Raw genomic sequence first — 27646 nt, 5'->3', positions numbered from 1 at the left:
TCAGTATGAAACCAATTTATTCAGACCTACAACTTTTTATGTAGATTAAAATAAAATAATACACATTTTGATGGTTCAGAGCAATACTATCATAACTACCATTATTGGTGCTACTTGTTACGATAGTATTGCTCTGAGCTGTACATTTTAGGATACATACAATATAACGAAACTTGAAGGCACTGTTAATTTATCCCAAAACTTCAGTCTACGTGGATCGAAGAAAGTATTTGATAATTGCTTATCATATATGATCAGAATCAAAATCATTTAATTCACTTCAGTCCTAGATTTGTGCATAATATATCAGACACTCACCATGTGGATAAACTTCTCATTTTCTAAAATTTAATATTATAGAGGAACGGAACAAATCTCACATTGCCAATTAGTTATGATTTAATGTTGTATACAAGATTTAATTGAGATGCATACAGCTACCTGATGAAAGTTCTTATCAAGTATTTTATTCAACAGACGGTCTCCTAATTGGACATGACCAGTTGAGGAAACATTGCAAATGATGGAGTTGCATAGGTCTATGATTTTTTCCTAACATTGCATGTATTGGCATGTAGCTATGTGTGCCTCTGCCTACTTTTTAGCGATTATGATAAAGAATCTGTTCTGAAGTTGGGGCAACCATTAGGTTGCGTTCTGTTCACTTCGTATGACAGGATAACAAATGAGTATGGAAGTAGACAGAATGAATGAAGATGAAGGTGATAATAATTAAGAAATGAACCCGGTGCCAATTATCCAGCATTTGTCTGCTAGTTTTGCACTGATCGTTACTGCAAAACAGTGGACATATAAAATGACAATCTAAATTGTCGAATTTTCAAAGTAGGAGATTGGAGGACACATGCTCTACAAAGTGAATGGAAATTCCCTTTCGGCCTAATTCATAGGAAAAGCAAAAGATCCTATCAGCAATACAAAGGTAGTAAAACTTGTGCAAGAAACATAAAGGAAATAACAATGCCAGTCATTGAGAAATATACAAAAAGTAATGAGACTGACGTACATAAGGCTTCACATCTCAACACAACAATCCAATATAATGTTCACCACTGTAAACAATATAGTGAACACAACATTTTCTATTCCATTAATATTAATTTGTTTTGCAATTAAATAAAAAAAGAGGGGTTACTGTATCTGCAACAATTGCACAGACAGCATGCGAGATTATGTCACTTTCTCACATTATTCTGGTAGAAGCCATGACTCATGAAGTGGGAAAAAAGGATTTGCATAATAACATTACACATACAAACCAATTAAAAGTACATGTCATATTCCTATATAAGAAAAAATTCCTAGACATAGTAATTACATGGCAAAATCACTCTGACTGCTATCATAAGATAGACTTCAAATTTCGTTTTTTACTCTAACTCTCGGAATACAAAAGTTTATATCTCAGATTATAGACCTATGGAATTATCAAGATTAATGTTTACCAAACACACTCATCATCGACTAAATACACCGACATCTTGAACAGGCGCGGACACTTTCTGCTGAATTATCTTTCCATAACCTCCACGCCCACCATCAAAGTCCGTTCGATATTCATCTCGCACCTAAAACGAAAAAAATTAAGATTTCTATAAGTTACGTATAATGTGGAAAGGAAAAGACAGATCAAGGATTGCTACATTTTGTAAGTTCATCAAGCAGAATCAGAATTAGATTTTTTCCATTCCTGATAAACTGAAACGCACAATACTCCAAAGATTAAATCTACCTTTGTGTGTAGGTGAAAAGAAGCAAGGAGAGAAAGGAATCTCTCACAATCAGGCTGTTACAAATGACTAAACTCAGTCAACAATTTGTAATGGTCCAATATATAGGATAGACTTTTGCCCCTGAAATCAGAGACAGAGCCAACCTTTGAAACATCAGATATTCTATATTTAGTGATAGATCAGTTTGTTTAAGCTGTTGCTGTTTGCCAATTCCCACGCTCCAGCTATCGTTTCTCTCTCAATTTCCTTCCTTTAGACCTATGGGTAGCATGATCTCATCAACATCTTGCTTCCAGTTATGTCTCGAGCATGTCTTCCTTCGTTGTTCGGGTATTCAACTCAGTATTCTAGAAGAATACCACCTTTCATTCCTCTTTCTCTTTATATAGCCATATCATCTCAGTAAGGAACTGGTTGGGTCATTAGATGAGAAGAAACTGCCTAATGAAGGATGCACTGGAAGGAATGGTGAACAGAAGAAGAGTTTGGGGCAAAGGATATTAGATGATAGATGACATTAAGATATATGGATCATGTGAGGAGACTAAAAGGAAACCAGAAAATAGAAAAGATTAGAGAATACTGGGTTTGCAGTGAAAGACCAGTCCTTGGGCAGAAAAGTATGAATAAATTATCGTAATCATCTTAGTTGTTTTTCCTCAATGTGCTTGCCAATAACCCGTGTAAGATGCTTTAATTCTTTGACACACACATTTCTAATTTTATTTAGTTCGAGAAACATTCATAGATCGTCTCCAACAATCTATTTCTTACTTATTTACAAATGGCTTTTAAGGAACCCACAGGTTCATTGCCGCCTTCACATAAGCCTGCCATCGGTCCCTATCCTGTGCAAGATTAATCCAATCTCTATCATCATATCCCACCTCTCTCAAATCCATTTTAATATTATCCTCCCATCTACGTCTCGGCCTCCTCAAAGATCTTTTTCCCTCTGGTCTCCCAACCAGTGGCGGCTCCTGCATATTTCTTAAGAGGAGGAAAGAAGTTAACAATACGAAATGACACCTTCTTGAACGAAACATGCTACAAATTAGTCTACATGCATACATGTAAGACCAGGTAGTGTTGGGGTTGGTCTTACCCTTCTGTATAGCAATAATCTGTTTTTGTAAACTGAGTTTCCTAAATTTTCCAAAATGTATTATGTTTTCACTTCCATTGCACAAATTAACAATTACAAGGAAATTCACAAACTCACAGCATTTTTCGAGCACACTACAGCATCACACGTATTGGAAGAGACCAGCTACTAACACGTAATTGAAACCGTTTTTCGGAAATGGGAATGAGAAATAATCTGTTAGGAAAGCGAGAACACTGCACTCACCCACGTGGTCTATGTTGCCACATGTACATTTTTACAAGTTCAGTATCACATGCTTTTGAAGTTCTTGTAAAGTCATACTACCATTATTGTTAGAAGCTGCCGGTGGCCAATTAATTTTTTATGTTAAAAATAATGCAGTTTGGAGTACCTACTTTAAATTTCAAAGATATTTGTACAAAACTGACAACTTGGCTGTTGCCCTGTCTAGTAGACAATGAATGGAAGTGAATTTCAGGGGCCAGAAAGATCTGCGATACTAACGTAGAACTAACTACTTCCTCTTTATCTTATATAAACCCAACTTTAACTTTCAAATATCCTTGAAAGTTTCAAACCATGAATAGTAGCCTATATAAAGTGCAATGAATAATATTTTTTTTATTTATAATTTAAAAAAAATATATATATGGTGTCTTTCATAGCTTTGTGTTAAAACTTTTTATTGTGCCTCCTCCTAGATGTGTTAGTCTGGCTGAATGCATCATCGTTAGATGGCAGCGGTAGCGAGCTTGCTGCACGACCAGTCGGTTTCTATTTCCCAGCCATGCACTTATTCAGAGGAGGATCTCCTCCCTATCCGTTCATTTACTTGCTTTAAAACTCTGCTTCTTCCTCTGGCCGCTAGTGCGCTGTTGTCTGTGTGTGTTAACTGCAGTAAAGGAGGAATGGATTGACTTTCCTCCCCACAAACAATCTCGCATCTTTCTCACAGTTTTCTAGCAGCACGTGAGCACGCGTCGTTTAAAACTCGTTCAACCGAGGTTTTCTTATAGCTGAGAACTTAAAATCTTTCTTGAATTTCAAGGCACATATTTTATTTGGTATTTACTTTCAAAAGAAGAAATATGTGAGGAGGATGTTCCTCCCTTCCCTCCCCTGAGGAACCACCACTGCTCCTAATTAACACTCTATATGCATTTCTGGATTCGCCCATACGTGCTACATGCCCTGCCCATCTCAAACATCTGGATTTAATGTTCCTAATTATGTCAGGTGAAGAATACAATGCGTGCAGTTCTGCATTGTGTAGCTTTCTTCATTCTCCTGTAACTTCATCCCTCTTAGCCCCAAATATTTTTCTAAGAAACTTATTCTCAACACCCTTAATCTCTGTTCCTCTCTCAAAGTGAGAGTCCAAGTTTCACAGCCATATAGAACAACCGGTAATATAACGGTTTTATAAATTCTAACTTTCACATTTTTTCGCAGCAGACTAGATGACAAAACCTTCTCAACCGAATAATAACAGGCATTTCCCATATTCATTCTGCATTTAATTTCCTTCCGAGTGTCATTTATATTTGTTACTGTTGCTCCAAGATATTTGAATTTTTCCACAATTCATTTCTAAGGTACATAATCTTGATCTACTCCTCATGTTAACTACCCATATATCAGAGAATTACATATTCCCTTTTTGGTTTCGTTTGTAATTTTATCATTCCAAAGGATAGAATTAATACAACACATTACATTCCTCGATTGATATACTTTATTTCTAATCTTCTCCTCACTTGTAACATCCTTTGTAAAAAGTACTCCTAAGCTTATGTATTCATAGAAGTCTTTTATGATGGTATTCACTAACACCAAATTCTTTTGATCAGTAATTCCTACACCAAGACATTTCATCAACAATAGAAAAGTTGCAATTCGAATCTCTTGTGAATAAACCATCATTAAAATTCCTCCCTTCTTTAACACGAAGCAAACTTGTATAAATTAAATATCATTCTTCACCGTGGTGAGAAATTTTCTGATGCAGAATACATCTTTAGCCACATCAAATATGGGCACTTATTCCTGGATCAGTGGTGAAACAATAAAATGTCAGAATTTCAAATGCTAGCTATAAAAAGACAATCAATCATCTTAATGTATCCTGCTGTTTGCTGCTAATGAAATGTTATTAGTAGTTAGACCATGAATCAATGTAACTTGTTGACCACACCCAATGATGCCTCCTCCCATTGTTACGGGCATGAGAACACCAAAGTTGTATATAAAATTAGCAATGCTACATTGCCTTTCTCAGTAATATCTCAGCATCAAGTTCAAGTGTGCAATCACTCATTTCATTTATAATCGCGAGTTCTGCAATAATGAAGTGATAACAGACACATATGATAAGCTTTGAACCACGGTGAAAAGTTTGTTGAGCTGAAACTAATTTTGGATGTCGCTTCATAGACAAGAGGATACATTGCATGTCCTTCATTAATTACTTCTTTTATCATAGATCCATACTCTTCATTTGTAAGCCAAAACAAAAATAAAACATTCAAACCGACACAACATAGTTAGTTTTCCGAAAATGGGTGACATATTTTACATTCTGGTACATAGGCTATATCACTGATACATCAAACATTTTTGTCTTTGCTTTTATGCAACATCACAGCTGCAGAAACATTAAGTGTTTCAGATTTACATATTCGTTCGGGGATGTGATGGTATCAGATGAGAGCAGAGGGTAGAGGAGAGGAGAGATGGGAGGAGAAAGGAGAGAAAACAGAGAATGGAGAAGAGAGGGAAGGGGAGAGAAGAGAGAGGATTGCAATTATTTGCTGCTTATTTAAGAAAGATTGAACAATCAATATCTTTTGAATGCAACCCAATAATGATGTACTTAACTAGAGAGAAGGGGAGAACAAGGAGTGAGTTTTACCCATTCCGAAACCAAAGGTCATTGGAATTGCTGTGTCCATTTTCTTTTTGGTCTCCCAATGTCCCGTCTTCCAGTAGACTTATAAAACAAAGCTTGCCTTGGCAGTCAACCAGGTAGCATTCTATATATGTGACTACGCCAATTCTTCTGATATGCTATGACCTTCTCAACCATTAAGTTTATATGAATCGGGGATTGCAGAAACAGCACATATCATGAAAACTAAATTTTTCAGTAAACACAAAAAACGGTATTACTGGTGGTAGACCACATCATTGGTTATAGTACTGGCTTCTTCAGACAGAGGCCTAATATATGTGTCGTTTTATACCAAATTTATTGAAATTTAATGTATTGTTAATGAAATAAATCAATATATATTAGCTTGACATGTGCTGTTTCTGCAAGGAATCAAAATTGTAATATAATCATTTCAGTTCAACTAAAGTTTATTTGTCAAATTAGGGACATAATATATGCACAGGCATACTGTGTACTTAATACATACATTCAGCATATAAATGAACTTATTTTTCCACAATAGGCCACTGAAGAATATTATTGTAAAATTCTTGATATTCATGTGGTATGTAACGCATTAGTTTGCATATATCGTCAAGCTTCTCTCTTTGAATTGGCACGATTTTGTCTGGATATACCAATGAAGAAGGTAAATATGGTATTCTCCTTTGTACTTACAAGCAAACATTCGCATGGGGGCTGATAAAAAATTAATCTTTTTTATTTTATCATTTTAATAATGTCAAAAGAAGTGCTTACACAAATTTTGGCCAATCGAGCGCAATTACGAAGGCCATAAAAAAAATAAGTTTCCCTGGGGCCGTTTACAAAAAGAGAACAAAATTTCATGGAAAGTTTTATCGAAACAGATATAACAATAATTGTTAATAGTTGAGTTATTTTTCAACATATTCCCCACCAGAATTGAGACATTTGTCATTCAGTGGGATCAATTTTTGTATCCTTGTGTCGTAGATGTCTGCCGTCTGGAATCGGAACCAATGTGTCGGCACATGTCTTTGACATGAGTTGTTTCTGCACGCTTCCAGGATTTCACAGATCTCCAAATGTGAGACGGCTATACTCACATATGTGGTTACTGCATGGGATGATAGCCCTATATCAACAGTTCATGAAACTCGAATAAACTCATTTTGCCACAAATAGTGACATGTTCTGTTTCTGCAATCCATAATTCATATGTTGCATCCCTACTCTCTTTTTTTTCTTTGCTCTTTATTCTGTCTCTGAGCATTAGTTCTAGAAGCAGTCTTAGGAATCCCATTTCTGCTGCTTCAATCCTTTTTTTGTCAGATTCTTTAATACCCAAGATTCACTACCGTATATCAGGGCCAGCTGCAATATGATACTATGTTGTCCAGTTTAACTTCCTTCCTCATGGCTTATCTTTTAATTTGTCTATTTACTGTATTGTATTTAATAAGGTTACTTTCCATATCTTTATATGTATTTTATATGGAAATTTCATTTCCCAAGTACCTAAAGGAATTTATCTGTTCTACTGCATTGTCGTTTATCACTATTTTGGCTCTCCTACTATGTTTACCTTCCATCACCATAACTTTAGTTTTACTAATGGATATTTTCATGTTATACATATGCAAAATTCTAGCACAGCATTGTGAAGGAAATAGCCATTAGTGCCCTCAAAGGATCGGTTCAGATATTGAGAAATCATTTGTATGGGAGTGATAATGGAAATTTCAAGTTACTGTATCTTAACCGATGGCTGTTGATTGGTTTAGATATCAATGCCAATACGTAAATCCGTACTATTATTTTTTTCGCGGTATATGGCATTCATATCATTCTAACCTATCTGATGATATTTTTTCTTCCCCCTTTCTTAACTGTAAATGAGCACAAACGCTACTTAGGTGTAAATTTTTCTGACATTTTGTATATTCGATTCCCTCATCGTTTCAAATGCATATCATTTTACCTTTTAGGTCTGTTTCCAAATTATATGTAATACGCTTTGTCAAATCTGGCAACCTTTTCATAAGGGAAGCTAACTTTCTTTCTTTCAGAGAATCTTCTGTAGCTGCAATGAGGATCTGATCATCTGTGAATAGTATTGTTTACACATTTGTTGTTTCCAAGATATATATTTTTGGGATTTTGTGTCTTCCATACTTCTAAATATCTCAAATAAGATTAAAGAATGCCCACATCTTTGTCTAAGTCCTTGGTTTACTTGAATTATGAATTTCTTATTAATTTTTTCTGGGTATTATCATGTAATGACTTGATAGCATTAACCATTGTCGGAAGGATATTATATTCAGTAAGTATATTCCACAATTTTTGTCTTATCACCTTATCATAGGCTTTTCATAATCAACAAATACAATGGTAAATTAAATTCTCGTCTCTTTTCTATTAATTGCTATCGCAAATATCAGATCTATACAGAATCTATCTTTGCAGAAACCGCATTGTTCTTCTTGTAAGAATTCTTCTGCCAGAGGTACCTAATTAAGGTTCTGGTTGATATGTCCATCTTTTATCAGGCAGTATAGCCTATCTCACTTGATGATATGCATCAGAGGAAGAATTGTTTCCATACATCGTAAGTTTTATTAGTGAAATATGTTACCAGTCAGCAATGTACGCAGTGGAGGGAGACATGAGTGATCCCTTATTGAAGATATATCTCAACTGTATAATCAACACATTTTAAAAAGTTGTTAGTATTGAACTTTTTATACAAAATATCTAATTAATAAGCATAATAACAGTATTTACATTATGTTTTATTAATCATGGCACTATTTAATTGTACAAGTATTACTACAGTCCCAGATCACATATAACAGATTGCTCAGCCTTACAGTCTTTGACAGCAACAACTTTACATCAATTTCACTATGTTGCCATCTAGCTACTGCATAAGCAGTCACGTTATAACTCTCATTTGAATTGCACGGAGCAACTGTACTTCCATCTAGTGGTAGTTCCCAATCGACCGTTTTTAACATGGGGATGGCCAATCTGTTATATAATGTGATCAGGACTACAGTATAAACACAGTCTAGTATATACAGTCACGAAGCTTGGGATCATTTTTTGCATTTCTTGCGATAGTTGCTAGCCGCTTGGAGCGCTGTGAGTACTAGGAACAATAGACTGTGGCACTGCCATTGTGATCTAATACAAGCCTTAAGGCAGACCATGTCACTCGCTTAACCTGATCATGAAGGGCAGCTTTTCAACCATATAAATTAGTTGGAATGCATAAAGAGTAACATATATTTCTCTAAAATGTAATGTAATTGGATTAATAAAATTTAAAACAATGATTATGAGACACTTCAGACATAGTTCACTTGCGAGTTAAGGTGTAATATTATTTTTGATGTGAAAATTATGTTGTTCGTATGTGTAATACCTGCCTTGATTTCGATTAAATATTGCGAAATTCTTCTACTTTCACTTACGCACGATTCAATAATTTTCAGTTGCGCCGCACGGATATTTGGATATGTTGAAATTATAGGTTATGTTTACTGTACCAGTTGCCCCTTTCTGTCTAATTTTAGTGGTCTCCAATGCCCTGCCATTACATATGTATATGTCATATGGAAATTATAGGTATGTTTACTATATTTAACTTATATCCCTATATTCGCAATTATACATTATAATTAAACATAATGTCATGTATGATATCCCACACATTCAATTTGTCTGTATTTTAATACTACAATTGAGTACTGAATTATTGTATTTATCCACTACCTAAGAGACAAAGTAACACAATCGTACGTACACTAATTTCATAGGAATGATATGGTAAATGTTCTGTCTACAATTAAGGTAGGAAAGCTAAATTAAAATCACAATATAAATTCTCTTTTATTAAACCTCAAAACAGCTTCAATTCTAAACTTAAAATGTTGATGCGAACAGATTATGTTAACAAGTAAAATTCTCTTCACATTAAAATAACAAAGTTTTGTAATTATTTCTGCAACATATTATGCAACACGAAGTAAACAGAACTTATGGACACATTACACTAAATAAAACTTAACAATGATACGCAATAAAGTTGTAATATAATATTTCACTGAGCTCCATACACTGAAATAAAAAACCCAAACATACATTACGGTGGTCTAGATCGAAAAGGCATTGACTGTGCCGTATTTCGCATTGTTGTGAAAAGTTGTGTAAACTGTGAAATGTTCGTTATCGGTTGTAATAACTGTAAATGGCTAAAATACAATAATTTGAATAATAATATGAGACAAGGAGATGTTTGTAGCACTATAAATTGTAAGAAAAAGAGGTCAGAGTTATCCTTTTTCCGAAAGATCCAGGAAGGTGAGTTTATAAAATATAATGTATACTTTATGAAAATAATATATAAACCTTATGTATTTCATATTTCAATAGTGGAAGGAAGGTGTTAATTTTTTCAAAAGAACACGATATCGAAAGTACAATACATGTTATCATCTGCTAGGGAAAGGGTCTGTGATGAGGCGATAGTAGCAATCCTGGTGGTTAGCAACTATCTATGGATGCATATTTAGTAAATATTGAGCTTCGTGACTGTATATACTAGATTGTGGTATAAACCTATTTTTCATTAATTCCTTCCTCTGGTTGTAACTTTGCTCTGCATGAAATATTGTATCAAATTCCAATTCTTTTTACAAGTATCTCTCATAGAGTAGACTACTCTTTATATTAAAAATTTGAAATTGTTATTAGGCCCACACCAGAGAAATAGAGCTCAAATTAAGAGAAAAACTGAAAAGCGAGCATTTTTAAATTGCTTTAACTAAGAGCTCAAATATTTTTTGCTAAAGGTTTGAGTGTATAGCCGTCCTCTAACAAAATGACAGCCCTGATATTTCATTCCTTCCAATTGCAAAAAAATTTAAAACTGTAATCTGTTTTGATATGGAAATCGACTTTAGCCTTAACTTTCTCTTATTACAAATTGAGATAGAGTAAAAATGTGCAGGACATAAAATGTAGCTTGGAATTTGCTGAAAGTAATAGTGTTCTCCCTACATTTCTATCATTTTTCTGTGAGGTGAGCTATCACATTTACCACAACTGCCTGCAAAAGTAAAAAAATGTGATGCCATAATACAAAATGGCTGTCATCTTCATATGAAGGTAAATAAAAATAAACTAATACTAATTTATGTCTACTTAAAGATAGGGATCACCACTATTAAAAAATAAACAATTTTAAAAACGGTCCTTACCCCTACCACTGTTGGACCACTCCATTAGGATTGACCTTAGAGAGACAAAGAAGAGAAGGAAGGTGAGAAAAAAGAAAACTTACCTGTCCACCAGTCTTTCCTCTTCCATACTGTCTTCCTTCCACGAACCCAGCATCCCAATCTGTTCTAATAATACGATCATCTAACCGAGTGCCATTGATGTAGCGCATTGCATTTTCTGCATCTGGTCGACAGTAGTATCTTTTGTATTAAGGAAAATGTTTGATAAAATCATAAAATAACTAGAAATCTAGTTACCGTACTTAAAAAATTAATAAATACATAAATGTAGGACTGGTTCCCATTTCCACTACAAAAGACAGTGATAATCTTTCATGAGATCTCAATCACTACTGATTGTACAGACCAAGAAACAAAATTTGGGCCACCTGAATTTTGTTTCTGGATCTGTACATGGTGCATATGTCTGCTGATGATGACATGGGGGTAAGTGGATTGGCAGACAGATAACAGCAATCCAGCTATCAACAATAATTAAGGGAACCGTAAAGTAGCAAATAAAATACATCAAAGTCGGTAAATATGAGGGGTAGTCATAAAGTTTTAGTTATTACCTCGAAAAAATAAAATTAAGTAATTACTTTTTTTTCTGTTGCATGTACATGTCTGCAGTCCTGATATACATTGAGATCCCCGCGCCACAATACCGAAGCACGCTGCTAGAGAAACCAAAACAAAATGGAGCAGTGGACTATCGTATGGTAATTCATTTTCTGCATTTGAAGGGGAACAATGCTGCAATAATCCACAGTGAATTGGTGGAAGTGTACAGCAACAAAGCATCATCATATGACACAGTGGTTAGAAGGCGCAGATACTTTCAGTGTGGTAAAACAAGTTTGAATGACGAAAAACGAAGTGGCAGACCATCTCTCTGTGCAGAACCGAGAATCGCAAGAGACGTGGAGGCCCTGGTGCTTGAAGACCGGCGTATCACAATTGAGGCAATAGTGGAAAAAAGTGAAAATCAGTCATGAATCGGTTTTCAACATCTTGCATGACATTTTGAACATGACAAAGGTCGCCGCCCGCTAGGTTCCGTGACTGCTCACACCTATTCAAAAAGACTGCCAAACCAAGGTAGCGGCGGAAATTTGCAGCTGTCAGCCCAACCCAGATGACTTCTTTAGCAGTCTAATCACCATAGATGAGTGCTGGGTGTATCACTATGACCCCGAGACAAAGGAGCAAAGCAAGCAGTGGAAACATGTGGATTCACCACTGCTGAAAAAGCGAAGACCCAACCATCAACAGACAAGGTGATGCTGAGTGTTTTTTGAGACTGCCGTGGTGTGGTGTTAACAGATTTTGCTCGTAAGGGGCAAACCAACACAGAAGCATACTACCGAAATCTCATCACGAGGTTATGGGAGGCTGTCAAGACGAAGCATCACGGGAAGCTGTTCAAGGGGTTTTTTTTTGCTCCATGAAAATGCCCCAGCTCATTCTGCACAGAACACAGTCACACATGCTGCTTCTTTGGGCTATCAAATTTTGCCTCATTCCTCATATTCTCTGACATGGCACCTTGTGACTTCTTCCTCTTTCCTCGGATGAAGAAATCACTGTGTGGCAGGTAGTTCCAGAGTTACGATGAGGTGATTTTCGAGGTGGAACATTTCCTGAACAGTCAAAATGCAGACTTCTACAACCAAGATCTCCACTAAGTCATCCATCGTTGGGAAAAATGTTTTGCATTGAAGGGTGAACATGTAGAAAAGGACTAACACCAACACCAAGTTTCATGGTCGCAGCTTGCTTTTTTGGAGGTGATAATTAAAACTTTATGACTACGCCTAGTAAAACTAATGTAATTCGCGAGAAAAGCAATTATTTAAGTATGTAAATCATGAAAAGATCTGTACTTAAACATGTAGATTGTGAAGAAAAAGTCTGAATTTAAACATGGAAATATCTTAAAAAAATGTGTAATAAAACACTCATTATCCTACACATAGAGAGTACCACTTAACTTTTTACTAGAAAATCAATACTGGTAGCAAATGAAAATAAAATCATGGTCCGGCAGAGAAGACTGACGTTTTTATATTGTGTAGTATAACAGAACATAAGAGAGGGTACAGTATTCAAGGTCACAAGGGCAAGAATGGTAGTTTTGTCTATGCTCACAGTCATTTGTCAAGATGGCTACATAATCTGTGGAATATCGCGTTGCATGTGTTGATTTCTTTACAGTAAGTCACTCAATAGTGCAAACACAATGCACTTTCCGACAGCGGTTCAGTTTGCGTAAATATCCTTCGCGTAATGTTATCAACGTATAGGTGTAAAGATGACATCAGACTGGAAGTGTTGTAGACTTGAAGTGCCCAGGCCAACAGCCTTCAGTTTGTACCCTGGAAAACAGGGAGTGGATTAGACAGGCGTTCATTAGAAGTTCACAAAGATCTGCGAAGCACCATGCTTCTGAGCTACACATGTCTGATCGGAGTGTGAGAAGAAGACTTCTAAAGGACATTCACTTTCATCCATAGTGTCACTGACAAACAGTCTAGACTAACATTTGCTAGGGCCTTCTTGAAACTTAAAGAACAGTATCCCAACATTTGTGACTGCTTATTGATTTTTATTCATTGGGATTCGTAAAAAAAACAGAATTTTCCATATTGGTCCAGTGACAATCCACGTGAGGTTCACCAATACCACTTCATTCTCTGAAGGTTACAGTATGGTGTGCAATATTTGTGACTGGCATAATTGGGCCATATTTCTTTCAAGATGATGAGGGCATAACAGTGACTGTGCTGGCTGCTCGATACACTAACATGCTAGAAACATTTCTTTAGCCAGAATTAGCAAGATTTCATCATCCGGTGTGTTTTCAGCATGATGAAGCCACATCACATACTCCCAGGATAAGTATGGAAACATTCTTCATAATGTTTCCAGGTTATCTGATTTTGAGGTGTGGCGATTTAAATTGACTTCCCAGATTTGTCAGTTTCTGATACCTTAAGAGCCACGTGTACCAAATTCGTCCCACCTCCTTGGATGATCTTAAGGCAAACCTTCTTCTTCTTCTTTTGTATAAGCACATGGCCTGTTTGTCTTCACACAGGAGACGATTCAGTAGAAGATGACATCAGTCCTTCCTTCCACCGTTTTTTCGGTCGGCCCACATCTCTTTTGCCACTGGGAATCATATCTCGTGCTATTTTAATAAGTCTTGAGTTATCTGCTCTGTCTATGTGCACATTCCATTCTTTCTTTCTCATATTTATGAACTTTTTAACGTCCATTATATTGCACTGTTGTCTCACATCTTCATTTCTTACTCTATCAAATCTAGTTTTACCAACTATGGCTCGTAGAGTATTCATTTCTGCTGTACACATGAGTTGTTCAGGCTTTTTTGTCTCGGCACGGGTTTCTGTACTATACCTATGTCATCACTGGTCTTATTGTGGTTTTAAAGATTTTCATTTTACTTTCAATATTGAGATATTTATTCTTCCATATTACATCCCTTAGGCAACCCGACAGTCTGGAGGCTTTGGAGACTTGATCTCTTACTTCATTTATTACATCCTGATGACTTGTTATATTAACTCCTAAATATTTGAAACTCATGGCCTGTTCTATAATTTTACCATTAATTTCCAATTTGCATCTTATTGGATATTTAGATATGCACATGCATTTTGTTTTCGTACTTGATACTGCTATATTGTATTTGTCTGCAGTTATTACAAATCGGTGAAGTAACCTTTGAAGATCATCTTCAGTGTTGGCCATCAAGACAGCATCATCTGCATAGCATAGTATGTTCAAATGCTTATTTCCCAATGAATACCCAGGTAAATGTTTTACACTTGCTATTAATTTATCCATCACCAAGTTGAATAGAAAGGGGCTAAGCGTGTCTTCCTGTCTAATAATTGTAGAACACTTTATTTCATCTGTTATTTTATCATTTATACGTATTTTTGTTTTTGTATTCAAGTTCAATTCCTGAATTAACTTAAGCAGTTCTTTTGGAACATTGTTATCTCTTAAAATTTCAATTACATCTTTGAGTCGGACCCGATTGAATGCTTTTGTAAGACCAACAAAGCATAAATACATTAGGTTTCTAAATTCAATCGCTTTTTCGACTACCTGTCTTAATATAAAAATAGCATCTATTGTGCTTCTGTCCTTTCTAAATCCTTGTTGTTCTTCTCTTATTTCAATATGTTCTTGAAGTCTTTTATAGATAATCTTATTGAACAACTTTTGTACAGATGAGAATAAGGTGATTCCTCTGTAATTTTCTGGGTCATGTTTGTTACCTTTTTTGAATATCGGGACTGTAATACTGGTTTTCCATTCATTAGGAATTACCAGTTCCAGACAAACATAAGGCAAGAAATTCAAAGAGTACCATAGGACATGTTACAACATGTGTTTCAAGATATCCCCAAACGTCTCCATGACTGCATCACTGAGGAAGGTGGACATTTACTTCACACCATGTTCAAAAAGTGAACATTTTCAAAGGTAGACATTATCTCCAAGAATTCATTTTTGCTGCAATATGATTTTAAAATACTTACTGGAGCAAATAAAGTAGTTATTGACCAAAAAAATAGTCAATCTTCTCTGCTGGACCCTGTACAAGCAGTGTGAATGAATCTGGTAAAATGTAATACAAACAGTGCAAAATATGAAGCTAGAAATGCTCCTATTGATCGAAGTGTTTTCCAAAAAGCATTAAGATTCAGGACTATATCAAAAATTGTATTTCATATCAATTTGCAAACATTCTATTTTAACTCTTAGCACAGACAAAGTAATATGTAAATTTCACACTGCAGTTGAGGTGAAAGAAAGCTAACTATATTTGTATCACACTGTGTTTACTTTTGATTTAATAACATTGGAACAGTGTTAAAACAAATAAAATGTTTATTTAACATATAGACTTATTTCATTTTGCACTTTGAACCTGGTGGTATCAAAGACAATTAAACATTCTGAATATAGGTTTATGATAAAACTGAGCAATCTTAGATTTTAGAGATGTAAATTCTAGAACACGTTTTAATACATAGAAAATCCACCTTAACACATCGGAATCAGAAAAATAAAAGGAGACAAAAACAGTTGTGGGTAGGTAGAAATATTCTTACTACAACTGTAATGTTTAAATTTCAGGGAGTAAATCCTGAGATGTGTTAATACAATATCACTTCAATACATCTCAAATCACTCCTTAATATAACAATTCACTTAAACATTAAAAATTAATTTGTAATATTAAATAAACAATTCACTTGAAAACAACAAGCAATTCACTTCATGTAATGTAGGATTAGAGTCATAGTTCAATCAACTAATCTTTAATTGATTAAAGTTCTCGTTAACACTTTGTTAAAAACATAAAATTTACTCAGTCTTACTTTAAAAAGTGTTAAAATTGTTAAAAAAGGTATATACCTTCGACAGACGACCCGTTTCGACGCTATGTCACGTCACCCTCAGTGTCTCTTGAGTGGTTCAAGAGACACTGAGGATGACGTGACATAGCGTCGAAACGGGCCGTCTGTCGAAGGTATATACCTTTTTTAACAATTTTAACACTTTTTAACGTAAGACTAAGTAAATTTTATGTAATCTTTAATAGTTTTAAATCCTTTTCCTTTTCCTTTCCCACCAAAAGAAACTTCTACATTATACATCCATGGTGAACTTGTTATATACGATGTGAAATTATATCCCACTCATTCCACCCAAATAGTGCAGACAAAATAAAGTAAAGCTGTCACAGACCTTGGGGCTTTATCACAGATCTTGAGGCCGTGTATCACAGTTCTTCAGTGATCTGTCACAGATCTCGGCCTGCCACTTAGCTAACCCCTCATCATACCTCCTTAAGTTGTCAAAACCTCGATATACCATTACCATGGTTAAACCATATTTAATCTTTTACAAAAAGCTACAATAAATTTAAACAGAAATACACACCTATACCTTTGTGAATTGTCATTCTTTCTCTAGTCATCCTAAATTTCTGAGTGATTTCCCATTGTATAAAAGTAATATTGTATATATATCTACCAGATTTTTCTCAGTGATTTCCGATGTATTGTATTAAGGTGATTTCGTTCTACTGTATTAAATATACAAAAAATTAGCTGTTCAATTTCATAAGATGACAATTCTGTTGCATATACAGTGTTTAACAGATTTTAAATCTAGGTTTAAGTAGGCCTATAACCCAAATGGGGAGTGAGTCTGATAGGTTGCAGCTTGACCATTTTAAAGCATTCACAATGCAAATTTTTCAAAATTATTCTAGAAAGTTATCAAAGCCAATCTACTTTACGGTAAACAAATTACAAAAAATATAAGTATGCCTATAATTGTACTAAAGAAAATTAAGAATATTACCATGCCTATCAAAAGTTTTTCATACTTTGATTTACTGTAACCTATAAGTAAATATTATATTTACGAAATTCATTGTTAACCTATAAGAGCCAAGCTATCACTATAATGGTACTGCTAGTATTATGGTCATGTCTCATATATGTTATAAAAAAGTCTATGTATATATATATATATATATATATATATATATATATATATATATCTTTATAAAATACGTTGATATTTTTTTAATTTTATATAACATTAAGGACATTGCACTTCATTAAAAATAATTAATTTTTTTTTGTATTTTTTTTTTTCATGTCTTAAAACAGGAGCAAAGTCATTTCAACTGCAGTAAACTGAAACCACGTCAGCTTCCATGCGTACCATTACACCTATTATTTTCCATGGGCCCTCCACATCCTTTACTACAGGCTCAATTGACTGCAATGGCTAGGACGCGAACTTGCGATCTTAGGCATGATATGCTTGCCAGACATATCTTGTATGCCTTAAACTGCTCAGCTAACGAACCCAACACGAATTAAATCAATTATGCAGATATACGAACTTCTGCTTAAGAGTTAGAAATTTGCGTGCAATAGTGGTATAAGTCTTCCGGCTTTTAAAGGTTAAAGCTCCTTTGAAGCTTACCATCTTCCATAACTCTTAACAAGTTTGCACACTTTTAAGAAGTTAATGAAAACACTATTGTTCATTTAAATTTTAAAGGATACTCTACAAAACAAAATCCGCATGGTGTCTTCTTAAACTTGTCCAATCCCATAATAATTTTTTTAACATCTCCACATTTTGAGAAAAGTTCGTATATTTGTTCTTCTGTTGTGTAAAATGAAAAATTTCCTATATATAACGTTGAAGAAGTTCGAAGAAGTCTTTCTTGTTCACCTCGTGAACCCTGAAAAACGAAATCATTGAATTAAATTAAGATCAGAATTGATTATATGTCAAATGAATGGTAATTTATACAAATAAAATTTTGTTCAATGTTGTAAATTTTAATATGAAACTTAGCTAATTTGTCTGGATCAAGTACATAAAATATTACTGTGACACAATATTTTAATGACCATATTTTCAAGAAATAGAAAATTATTCACATGCAATTAGGTTACATTTCGGGAGCGCTTCTGTACAGGGCAGTGGCATTTCTCTAAGGTTAGAGTCCAGTTTAGGTGTGTGTGTATTAATCGAAAAAAATGTCATATAAACATGCGTCCTAATCTCAATATTTTCTAGCCCCTAATTTTCAATTAATACACACATATCTAAACTGGGCTCTAACCTTACAGAAATGCCACTGTCCCTGTACGGAAGTGCATCCTAAAAAAATTTCAATAGTTAATAAAGTAAAAGATAATTTTATTAATGTGACAAATGTGCCACTTTTTCATAAACTACCTTTTAAATTTGGACTCTGTATTTGATACACACATAGTGATATCACTATATGATTGATGGCAATCATAGATGAGAAGCTTGTTGAGGCTGCAAATGCTATAAACTATTTAACAGCTTTTTTTGCAAGCTCGAGGTATTCATGCATTCTTTCAGTTCACAATTGGTCTACACTCTGTGAAAATGCCTAGTTTCAACATTCAACAGTAGGTACAGTACATTATTTACTTACAAATGGCTTTTAAGGAACCCGCAGGTCATTGCCATTGCCATCCTCACGAAAGCCCACCATCGAGTCATATGTATCATATACCAAAAAAAAAAAAAAAAAAAAAAAAAAAAAAAAAAAAAAAAAAAAATGCAGACACCAATTTCACACCGAAAATAAGTTAAGTGTCGAAAGTTGCTGGCGAGAGGTGCAGGCAAGCAAGCAGGATCGCTTGAGCGAGGTGGAAGAGTTAGGAGGCAGGGAGGGGAAGCATATGCATCTGATTCACAGAGAAAAGGCGAGTTTTCGTAAGGTCGAATCAGTGACAGGTTAGGTCAGTTTAGGCTTCTGGTATGCCTAGGAATAAAGGGCACATTCTTAGACAGTTGTGAATATATGCAAGGCATAGCAAAAGTCTAACCTAACCTGTCACTGATTCGACCAAAGCGAGTTTTCGTAAGATAGACTCAGTGTCAGGTTAGGTTAGGTTAGGTTAGGTTAGGTTAGGTTAGATTAGTTTAGGTTTTGGTATGTCTTGGAAGAAAGGACACATTCTTAGACAATAGCAAAACCTTAAACTAACCTAACCTGTCACTGATATTCGACCTTACAAAAATTCTCTTTTTCTCTGTGATCATTGATCAGTAAGGAAACGCACGGAAATAAGATGTGATGCCCCTCACTGTCACCTATCCCTTCCACCTCGATAGAGTGATCCCTCCTGCCCGCATCTCTCCGCCAGCCCCCCCTTTCACTGCAACTTTCGATCCTTTTGGCTGCAAAAGGGTATCTGTCGGATACAGGGGAGAGAGCCATTAATCCTTCCCATTGAAGGCTTTAAGGAACCAACCTGGACAAATACCCAATGTCCCATCCCTACCTTCCCGTGGTGCAGCTGTTAGTAAGCATAATTTTACAAGCTGAACTAAAGGGAGGGGCTACTCATCAATTAGCACTGGTCAGCTTGATGAGTTAATGGCTGAATTTGGTATAATTTTCCCCTATTCAATACCTAATTCCCTCTTTACCCTTTCCTATCCAGTCCTCTGACTGAACTCTTATTTTGTTCGACCCCGAAGGCATTAAGCATTCGAGGCCTAGGGGTTCATTTCACTTTCCTTTCTCCTCTTTCTACTTTTCTGTTCCTAGTGCTGACCTGCTATGGCACTAAAATCGTCCTCCAGTGGCTTAAGGAGTGAAAGCTGGTGATCAACAAGATCTCCCAGTTAGGTCCAATGGACCCGTCGACCAACAGCAGGTGTGGTCCTCCAGACATTCTGGGGGTTGTGTGTGAATGAAGTAGCCACCAAAACGTTAAAATATGGTGTTCACTTAAATCGGCTACAACTTGCCATTTTCACTCTTTTAAAACGCTAATAGATAGTAGAGATATAGGAAACGCATTTAATAAACCCTACTCAAACTCTCACAGATTACATCCCAATATCAAAAAAAAAAAAAAAAAAACTGACAAATTTATCAAAAGAGAATTACATAAAAATAATAAAAACAATATTACTAGTACAAAAACCTGAAATATTTCATCAAAATTTTACTTCCAAAGAATTAACTATAGCTATACAAAATTTAAAAACCAAGAAATCTCCTGGCCCCGACAACATTCATTCTGAATTTTTTAAACATCTGGGGGAAAAAGCCAAGTCTGTACCTTTATCCATTTTCAATTTATCATGGAATACCTCAATTCCTGCAACTTGGAAAAAAGCAATCATTGTACCAATTCACAAAAAAGGGAAACCTGCTCATGATGTTAATAGTTATCGACCAATAGCACTATTAAGCATGATAGCAAAAACCATGGAGTCCATGATCTCCAACAGATTAACTTGGTATTTAGAATCCCAAAATCTTTTATCACCAAGACAAGCCGGCTTTCGACAACTACACTCTACCAATGAACAAGTCATATGCCTCGGCCAAGAAATGAAAGATAGTTTTAACAAGAAAGAAGATACCTTGGCAATATTTATTGACTTTCACTTAGCATATGACTCTGTTTGGAGAAATAAATTATTACTAAAACTCTAGAAATTAGGTATCTCCAGCAATATGTTCAGATGGATATCAGAATTCCTTAGTCAAAGATTCATTGCCACTAAATTCAATAACTCACTTTCTAGTTACAAACATATCGAGGTCTACCTCAGGGCGCTGTCCTCAGCACAACTTTATTCAATGTTTATATAAATGACTTAACCTCCCTATTAGAGGAATCAAACATGAAAACAGCACTATTTGCAGATGATATAGTTTTGTGGACTTCCGGATCTTACAGACATAGAGACAAAATTCAAAATTCTGCTCTTAAAGCTCTAACTCAACTACATGAATGGAATACATCAAATTTGATGACACTCGATTTAAGCAAAAGTAACTACCAAATATTTTCACTTGGTAAAAAAGAAAGAGAATTCAATATTCAATACAATGGCCAACACCTTCCTAGGACTTATGAATCCAAATATCTTGGAGTTATTTTCGATAGTAAGTTAACATGGAGCAACCATTTGAAATACATTTCTGAAAAAGCTCGTAAAAGATTCTCCCTTCTAAGAAGACTAGCAGAAAAGAAATGGGGATGCTCTAGGAATACTTTGAAACTACATACAAAATGTTTATACAGCCAGTGCTGACATACTGCGGAGAAATTTTAATTACTTCACCTTTCATAAACGAAATAGAATATGTTCAAAACCAAGCTCTCAGGCTCATTACTGGTGGAATCAAAACAACTCCAACAGATTCTATGAGATTCATCACTAATATTAACAGCATCAAAATGACAATAGAAGAAAAAGCACTGATTCAATATGAAAAACTTATCAGATTACCAGGAAACAATTGGCATTCATACAGTCCTCTCTGTAGATTGAAAACTCAAAAAAGTTTCATATCCATAGTTCAAGAATTAAAACAGAAAATCAATATCCCGAATTTTAAAGAAAACTTACAAATTAAACCAAACCCTTTAACTCTATTAAATATAGAATATAATCTAAATTTAACAGAAGAAATGGGAAAATTTTAGAACATGGATTGCACCTACCAAATTATGTCTTAAAATACTAAAACGAGCAGATTTGTCTGGGTTTGCCGAATGCACATCATTATATTTACGAAAAGGCACTTTTCAGTGCCAATAATTTATTTTGTGTGCACAAGGTTGGAATTTTGAAGTAAGAGGGAAAGGGTGCAATCCATATTCTGGAGTTTATCCAACCCCTCTAAGACCCAAGAATGTAAATAGATTTGCATCTTAACGTGTTAACGCTATAGTAAAGAAAGGCCGAGGTAACAAATTTTTTTAGTTTTCAATTTTATTAGACGTTGGAAGTATTATTACAATATTAATTAGCACGATGATATGTAACTTTTCTTTGATTAGGGTATAGTTTACGGTGATAATTTACAGACGCATAAATAAGATTAAAATGGAAAGCTACAATCCTGTGAATTCAATAAATATGGAACAAGAGTAGCCCTTTGGCTATTCCTATTGTCAATAAAGGAAAAAATTTCGACTGAGATTGAAATACCTGTAATTTGGTTTCCAATCGTCACAGGTTAGAAAGAAGAGCCGACAATTAACTATCTTATAATAACTTAGGATAATATGTATTACATTATATTAACTACATAAAACTAATTTACTTTGAAATGTTGATCTCGATATGAACTTATTTCTATAGATGGAGAAGCTTTGCTCGTCATAATTTCCAAACACTAGTGGAAGTCTCACTTTAAGAAATAGAAATCGTCTGGCACTCTCGCGATATGCATATAAATTTAAAGTCTTTTATATGAAGTAAATCGCTAGTTTAAACACTTATCACCGGAAACTCCCTAAGCCAGTGAATTGAGTAAATAACCATGAGCAGGGTCGCCAACTAATAGTGACAAAAATATACTGGCAGTGTCACCAACTCGATTCTTAATAGCTCGCTAAGAAACAGTGCAGAAACCGCTAAATTACTATACTGTCAATGTAAATGAATTTATTTTATACTACGGTGAATGTTAAAAAAACCGTTAAATCCCTTATGAACAATGCAAATTTAATACATTTTATCCGCTATACTAACACTGAAAAACTCCAGATCTAGATGAAAAACCGCTGAATTGGCAATGCTGTAAGCTAGGTGAATAAAAACATTAGTTTTTTCGTATGGAAACTAACTCGATTGGAAAATAAATAAAATTTATATTAGAACACACAATTCTCGTGTATTACATGAACGAAATTAAAGTTCCTGAATTATTTATTTATAGTTAGCAATTATACAAATAAACTTTCATTTAAGAATGCAAGAGTTTCTGTTCAAATTTAAAGATAAGACTGAGCGTGTAGCGAGAGAAAGAGCAAACGAAGAAAAGAGAAGGTAGGAAATTATTAATTATTGCGTCTTTAGAGGTATGATCGGTGATTCCGTAGCAGAGGACATCCGTGTTATTTGCAATAGGCTATATTTCAGGCTAAAGAATGTCTTGAATTTAGAAAGCTAACTGTAATTATGCTAGATTCAACCGTAATGTAGTTAGGTTGGCTGTACTGAACACGAACTCGACAGATATCGAATAACTCAATCAGACTTATCAACTGTTGTCAATACCACGAGAATAACATTAATTTACTCGTAGCGTATTACGTACGCGTTGAATTTACTAATGGAGTATCTTCATTATTGAGCTAGCTATTAAAAGGATTAAACCATAAAATGTCTTTGATTAAAAAGGTGGTTTTTGAATAAGGTTATCAATTTTTTTTTTGTACAATTTCCGAGGATACATGTCGATATGGAAGAAAGTAAGAAAGAGGAGGAAAAAAAAAATTAACATATTTCTGTTAATCATTCACTTCTATTGTCTGTATACACTTTAAAGAATTAAAAAAAAAAATCATTCAATGTACACACTAAAAATATTCATTCTACTTACCAAACAGTACTTAAACTACTTTCAGAAGAGTATTTTTTTTAACAAATCTTCTCTCATTCCCAGTTTTGCAGTAAATGCGTAGCTACCCGGACCCTGTTTCATAATGCTGACAAGCCCTACAATCATGACAACTCTACAAATATTTTTCTATTTTTTTTAATTGTTTTTTTTTTTTTAGTTGGTTATTTAACGACGCTATATCAACTACGAGGTTATTTAGCGTCGATGAGATTGGTGATAGCGAGATGGTATTTGGCGAGATGAGGCAGAGGATTCGCCATAGATTACCTGGCATTTACCTTATGGTTGGGGAAAACCTCGGAAAAAACCCAACCAGGTAATCAGCCCAAGCGGGGATCGAACCCGCGCCCGAGCGCAACTTCAGACCGGCAGGCAAGCGCCTTAACCGACTGAGCCACACTGGTGGCTTTGAAAATTGTTACTTGCTTTGACAAATACAATTTGTGAATTGTCAACAGCATTTCATAAACATGTCAATGACAAATAAATTATGTGTAAACATGTAAGATCCATAGCAAATTATTTCTACATCTTGATTACCGTACACAACTTTTAACACTGTATCAGTTCGGAATATGTATGATAAGACTTTCTTGTGTTAAATTCTAACGTACCTTGGTTACATGTTTCGACCTGTTATGGGTCATCTTCAGAACTGGTCGTTGTTGGTCTTGGCACCTCTTGTTTTGTTTCTTGTGAGGGTGTGTTCGTGTGGTGTAAAGTGGAGTCAGAGTGTGTGTGTGTGTGTGTTCTGAAATTGAGTTGTGCTGGGAATTTCATTGGGGTGTGTTTTTGTGTGTCTGTATATTTCATATTGTTCTAGAGTGTTTAGTTTCTAGCTTTTTGATTGGATGTGTAGTATTTCCATGTCTGTGTTATGTCTCTGTAGGTGTGGTTAGCATTTGTGATGTGTTCTGCATATGTGGAGGTGTTTTGTAATTTTGTTATGGCTATGATGTGTTCTTTGTAACATGTTTGAAATGTTCTGCCTGTCTGTCTTATGTAGAAGTTAAAACACACTAGAACAATATCAAATATACAGACACACAAAAACACACCCCAATGAAATTCTCAACATACAACTCAATTTCAGAACACACACACACTCTTTGACTCCACTTTACACCACACAAACACACCTTCACAGGAAACAAAACAAGAGGTGCCGAGACCAGCAACGACTAGTTCTGAAGATGACCCATAATAGGTCGAAACATGTAAACAAGGTACGTTAGAATTTAACACAAGAAAGTCTTATTATACATATTCCGAAATTATTTCTTCTCAGCTACTCATTTCATATTTTTATACAAGTGATTATTATGAGACAAGTCGATCGGATGATCTATAGGTAATGCTTGTCATTATTGAATTTGTTAAAATTAGTAACCACCATTAGAAAATCAATGAAGAAGAGAGAGAAAATTACAATTCTAAATTTGATGAAAGGAACAACATTCCTACGAAAGATCCAATTTCTGTTTCAGAAAACATTCCACTTGTCAGAAAAAATCATGACCATTTGCAGAATTGTCATGACAATTTGTCAGATTCCTATTTTATAAAAGATCTACCATAAGGCAAAATTTGCCAAGACTTTGCTGACACATTTAATTCTATGAAACAGAAGTGTTGATTCATTTGTTGACAATTCTATATATTTGTGGAATTGTCATGAAATTCCGACATCGCTTGTTTCGTATGTCATAGGAAGTTGGCAATTTATTGTTGCAGTAGTTGGGCTGTATTGTAATTGAGGCTATTGAATATTTGTGTGAATTTTAGGGGAAATACTTTATTTTAAGTAAGTCAAGCTCAATACTAGCAGCAGCAACAGCAGTAGAGAAAGTGATAATTATAGGGAACCAAGCAGGACAAAGATTTTTAAAGAAAGAATAAATCTATATTATATTTTCAGAGAATCTTTACTCATAGAAAAATTTCGTATTAGCAAAACATCAGTTGAAAATATAATGAGCAAAATAAGAGATTTGCTGCACAAAATAAAAAGAATCAAAGCACTTGTTCCAAAATGTGTATTCCTACGCTGGATTTGAAATGGAGTTCAGTATTACTTCACTAAACAAATGGATGCATCTTTTGAAAATGAGGTTGTATTTGTTGACAGGAATGTCGTTTCCCCTCCCCCCCCACACCTTTTGTACGAAAGAGGAACCCGAAGGCTTGCACTGCAGCCTGATGCTTATTGTGCTTACCACTCCTATTCTGTGAATGATTGGGTAGCCAAATGGCCGCGCTCTTGTACAAGTACAGCACGCCGCATATGAAGTTAACTCCGGCTATGGAATGGATGATGATATGTGAATTAATGATGGCGAAATGAGTCCGAAGTTCAACGCCGAAAGTTACCCAACAATTCTGCTTCAGTTGGTTGATGGAAAATCCCGAAAAAAAAACCAACCACGATTTGAACTCAGGCTCACTCGTTTCATGGTCAGATGCACTGTTACGTCACAGTGGTGGATATGCTAACTCTTACTTAAATCAGTTCTGTGAAGCAGCTCGTTCTTTATGTTTAACTAGTGAGTAGGTCTATATCAGTGTATGAAGCACACATTGGAATGAGTTTTATTTTCGCTTGAACCACACCTCTTTCACCAGATATCACGGAAGCTCCATTATAAGTCTATATTATTATTTTGTGAGGTTTCTTTTTGAACAGAGGATTTACTTCATTGGTCCCTAACTCAGACCACTGTGTCGTCATCAGGCCTTGCCTGCATGCCCTCTCAGCAAGGGAATGTTGTAACAGAGCAGGGAAGGCAGCAGGGCCACGATATGAGTTTACTACATAGGTTTATTATTGTTTTCTGATGCAGAAAGAAACGGGAAAAACAGAAATAACTAAATAAACTATCGTAAATAATTTTAAAAACATTATATTTGCAACAACGTAAGAAACTAATAATTAATTTCAGAAATGTAATACACATTTCATGTTAATTATTTCGAGCAATGTATAGGTGAGTGTAAATTGCATCTGTTATGGAAAATGTTGAACAAAAGAAATAAAAATCCTAGAAATAGTAATGTATAATAAACTCCATTCAGTTCACTCTACACTGAAATTAGCACTGATTTTTCGAGATTTATGGCCAGCAAAATAATCTGTTTCAAGTTTAACATCTCACTAGTCATTCTACAGTTTCATATTGTGAAATAGAAAAATTTCTAGTATATTGTTCACTTTTAGTTTTATATGTTGCACTAAATTCGGATGTATAGGATATCGGTTAGTTAAAGAATTACTTTTTCAATATTTTAATGAATACTTATCATTACATTTATTATAATAATTTATAATTCTGTGTTGTTTAATGCGACAATTTGATAGAAAAAATATATTTTTGTTAAGTAACATTTAGATTAACCTTATAAATATCACAATACAAAACTTAAAGTGGTAGAAGAGTATTCTCTCAATTTTACATACCCTCTCAAATCTGAACACAGTGTATGGTGCATTTGTTTCGTGTCGTGCAGCAGTAGCAGTAGCAGTAGTATTCATGGTGGTGGTGATGGTGGTAATAGCAGCAGTAGTAGTAGTAGTAGTAGTAGTAG

At 34.8% G+C, this 27646-nt stretch overlaps 1 protein-coding gene across 1 annotated transcript; it reads right to left on the bottom strand.

Moving 5' to 3' along the window:
* LOC138703392 (nuclear cap-binding protein subunit 2-like) lies at positions 1–22994 on the bottom strand. The gene is made up of 4 exons (XM_069831224.1): positions 22760–22994; positions 18198–18379; positions 11127–11265; positions 1–1589 (listed from the first exon to the last, which is right to left on the bottom strand). The coding sequence occupies exons 1-4, from the start codon at positions 22817–22819 to the stop codon at positions 1479–1481; spliced, it is 492 nt and encodes a 163-aa protein (XP_069687325.1). The 5' UTR covers positions 22820–22994; the 3' UTR covers positions 1–1478.
* Positions 22995–27646: the final 4652 nt, after the last annotated feature.

Source organism: Periplaneta americana, chromosome 7, assembly GCF_040183065.1.
Source record: "Periplaneta americana isolate PAMFEO1 chromosome 7, P.americana_PAMFEO1_priV1, whole genome shotgun sequence".
NCBI classification, from domain to species: Eukaryota; Metazoa; Arthropoda; class Insecta; order Blattodea; family Blattidae; genus Periplaneta; species Periplaneta americana.
Note: the sequence above shows the minus strand (reverse complement) of the source record. Positions and strands in the feature narration are given on the sequence as shown.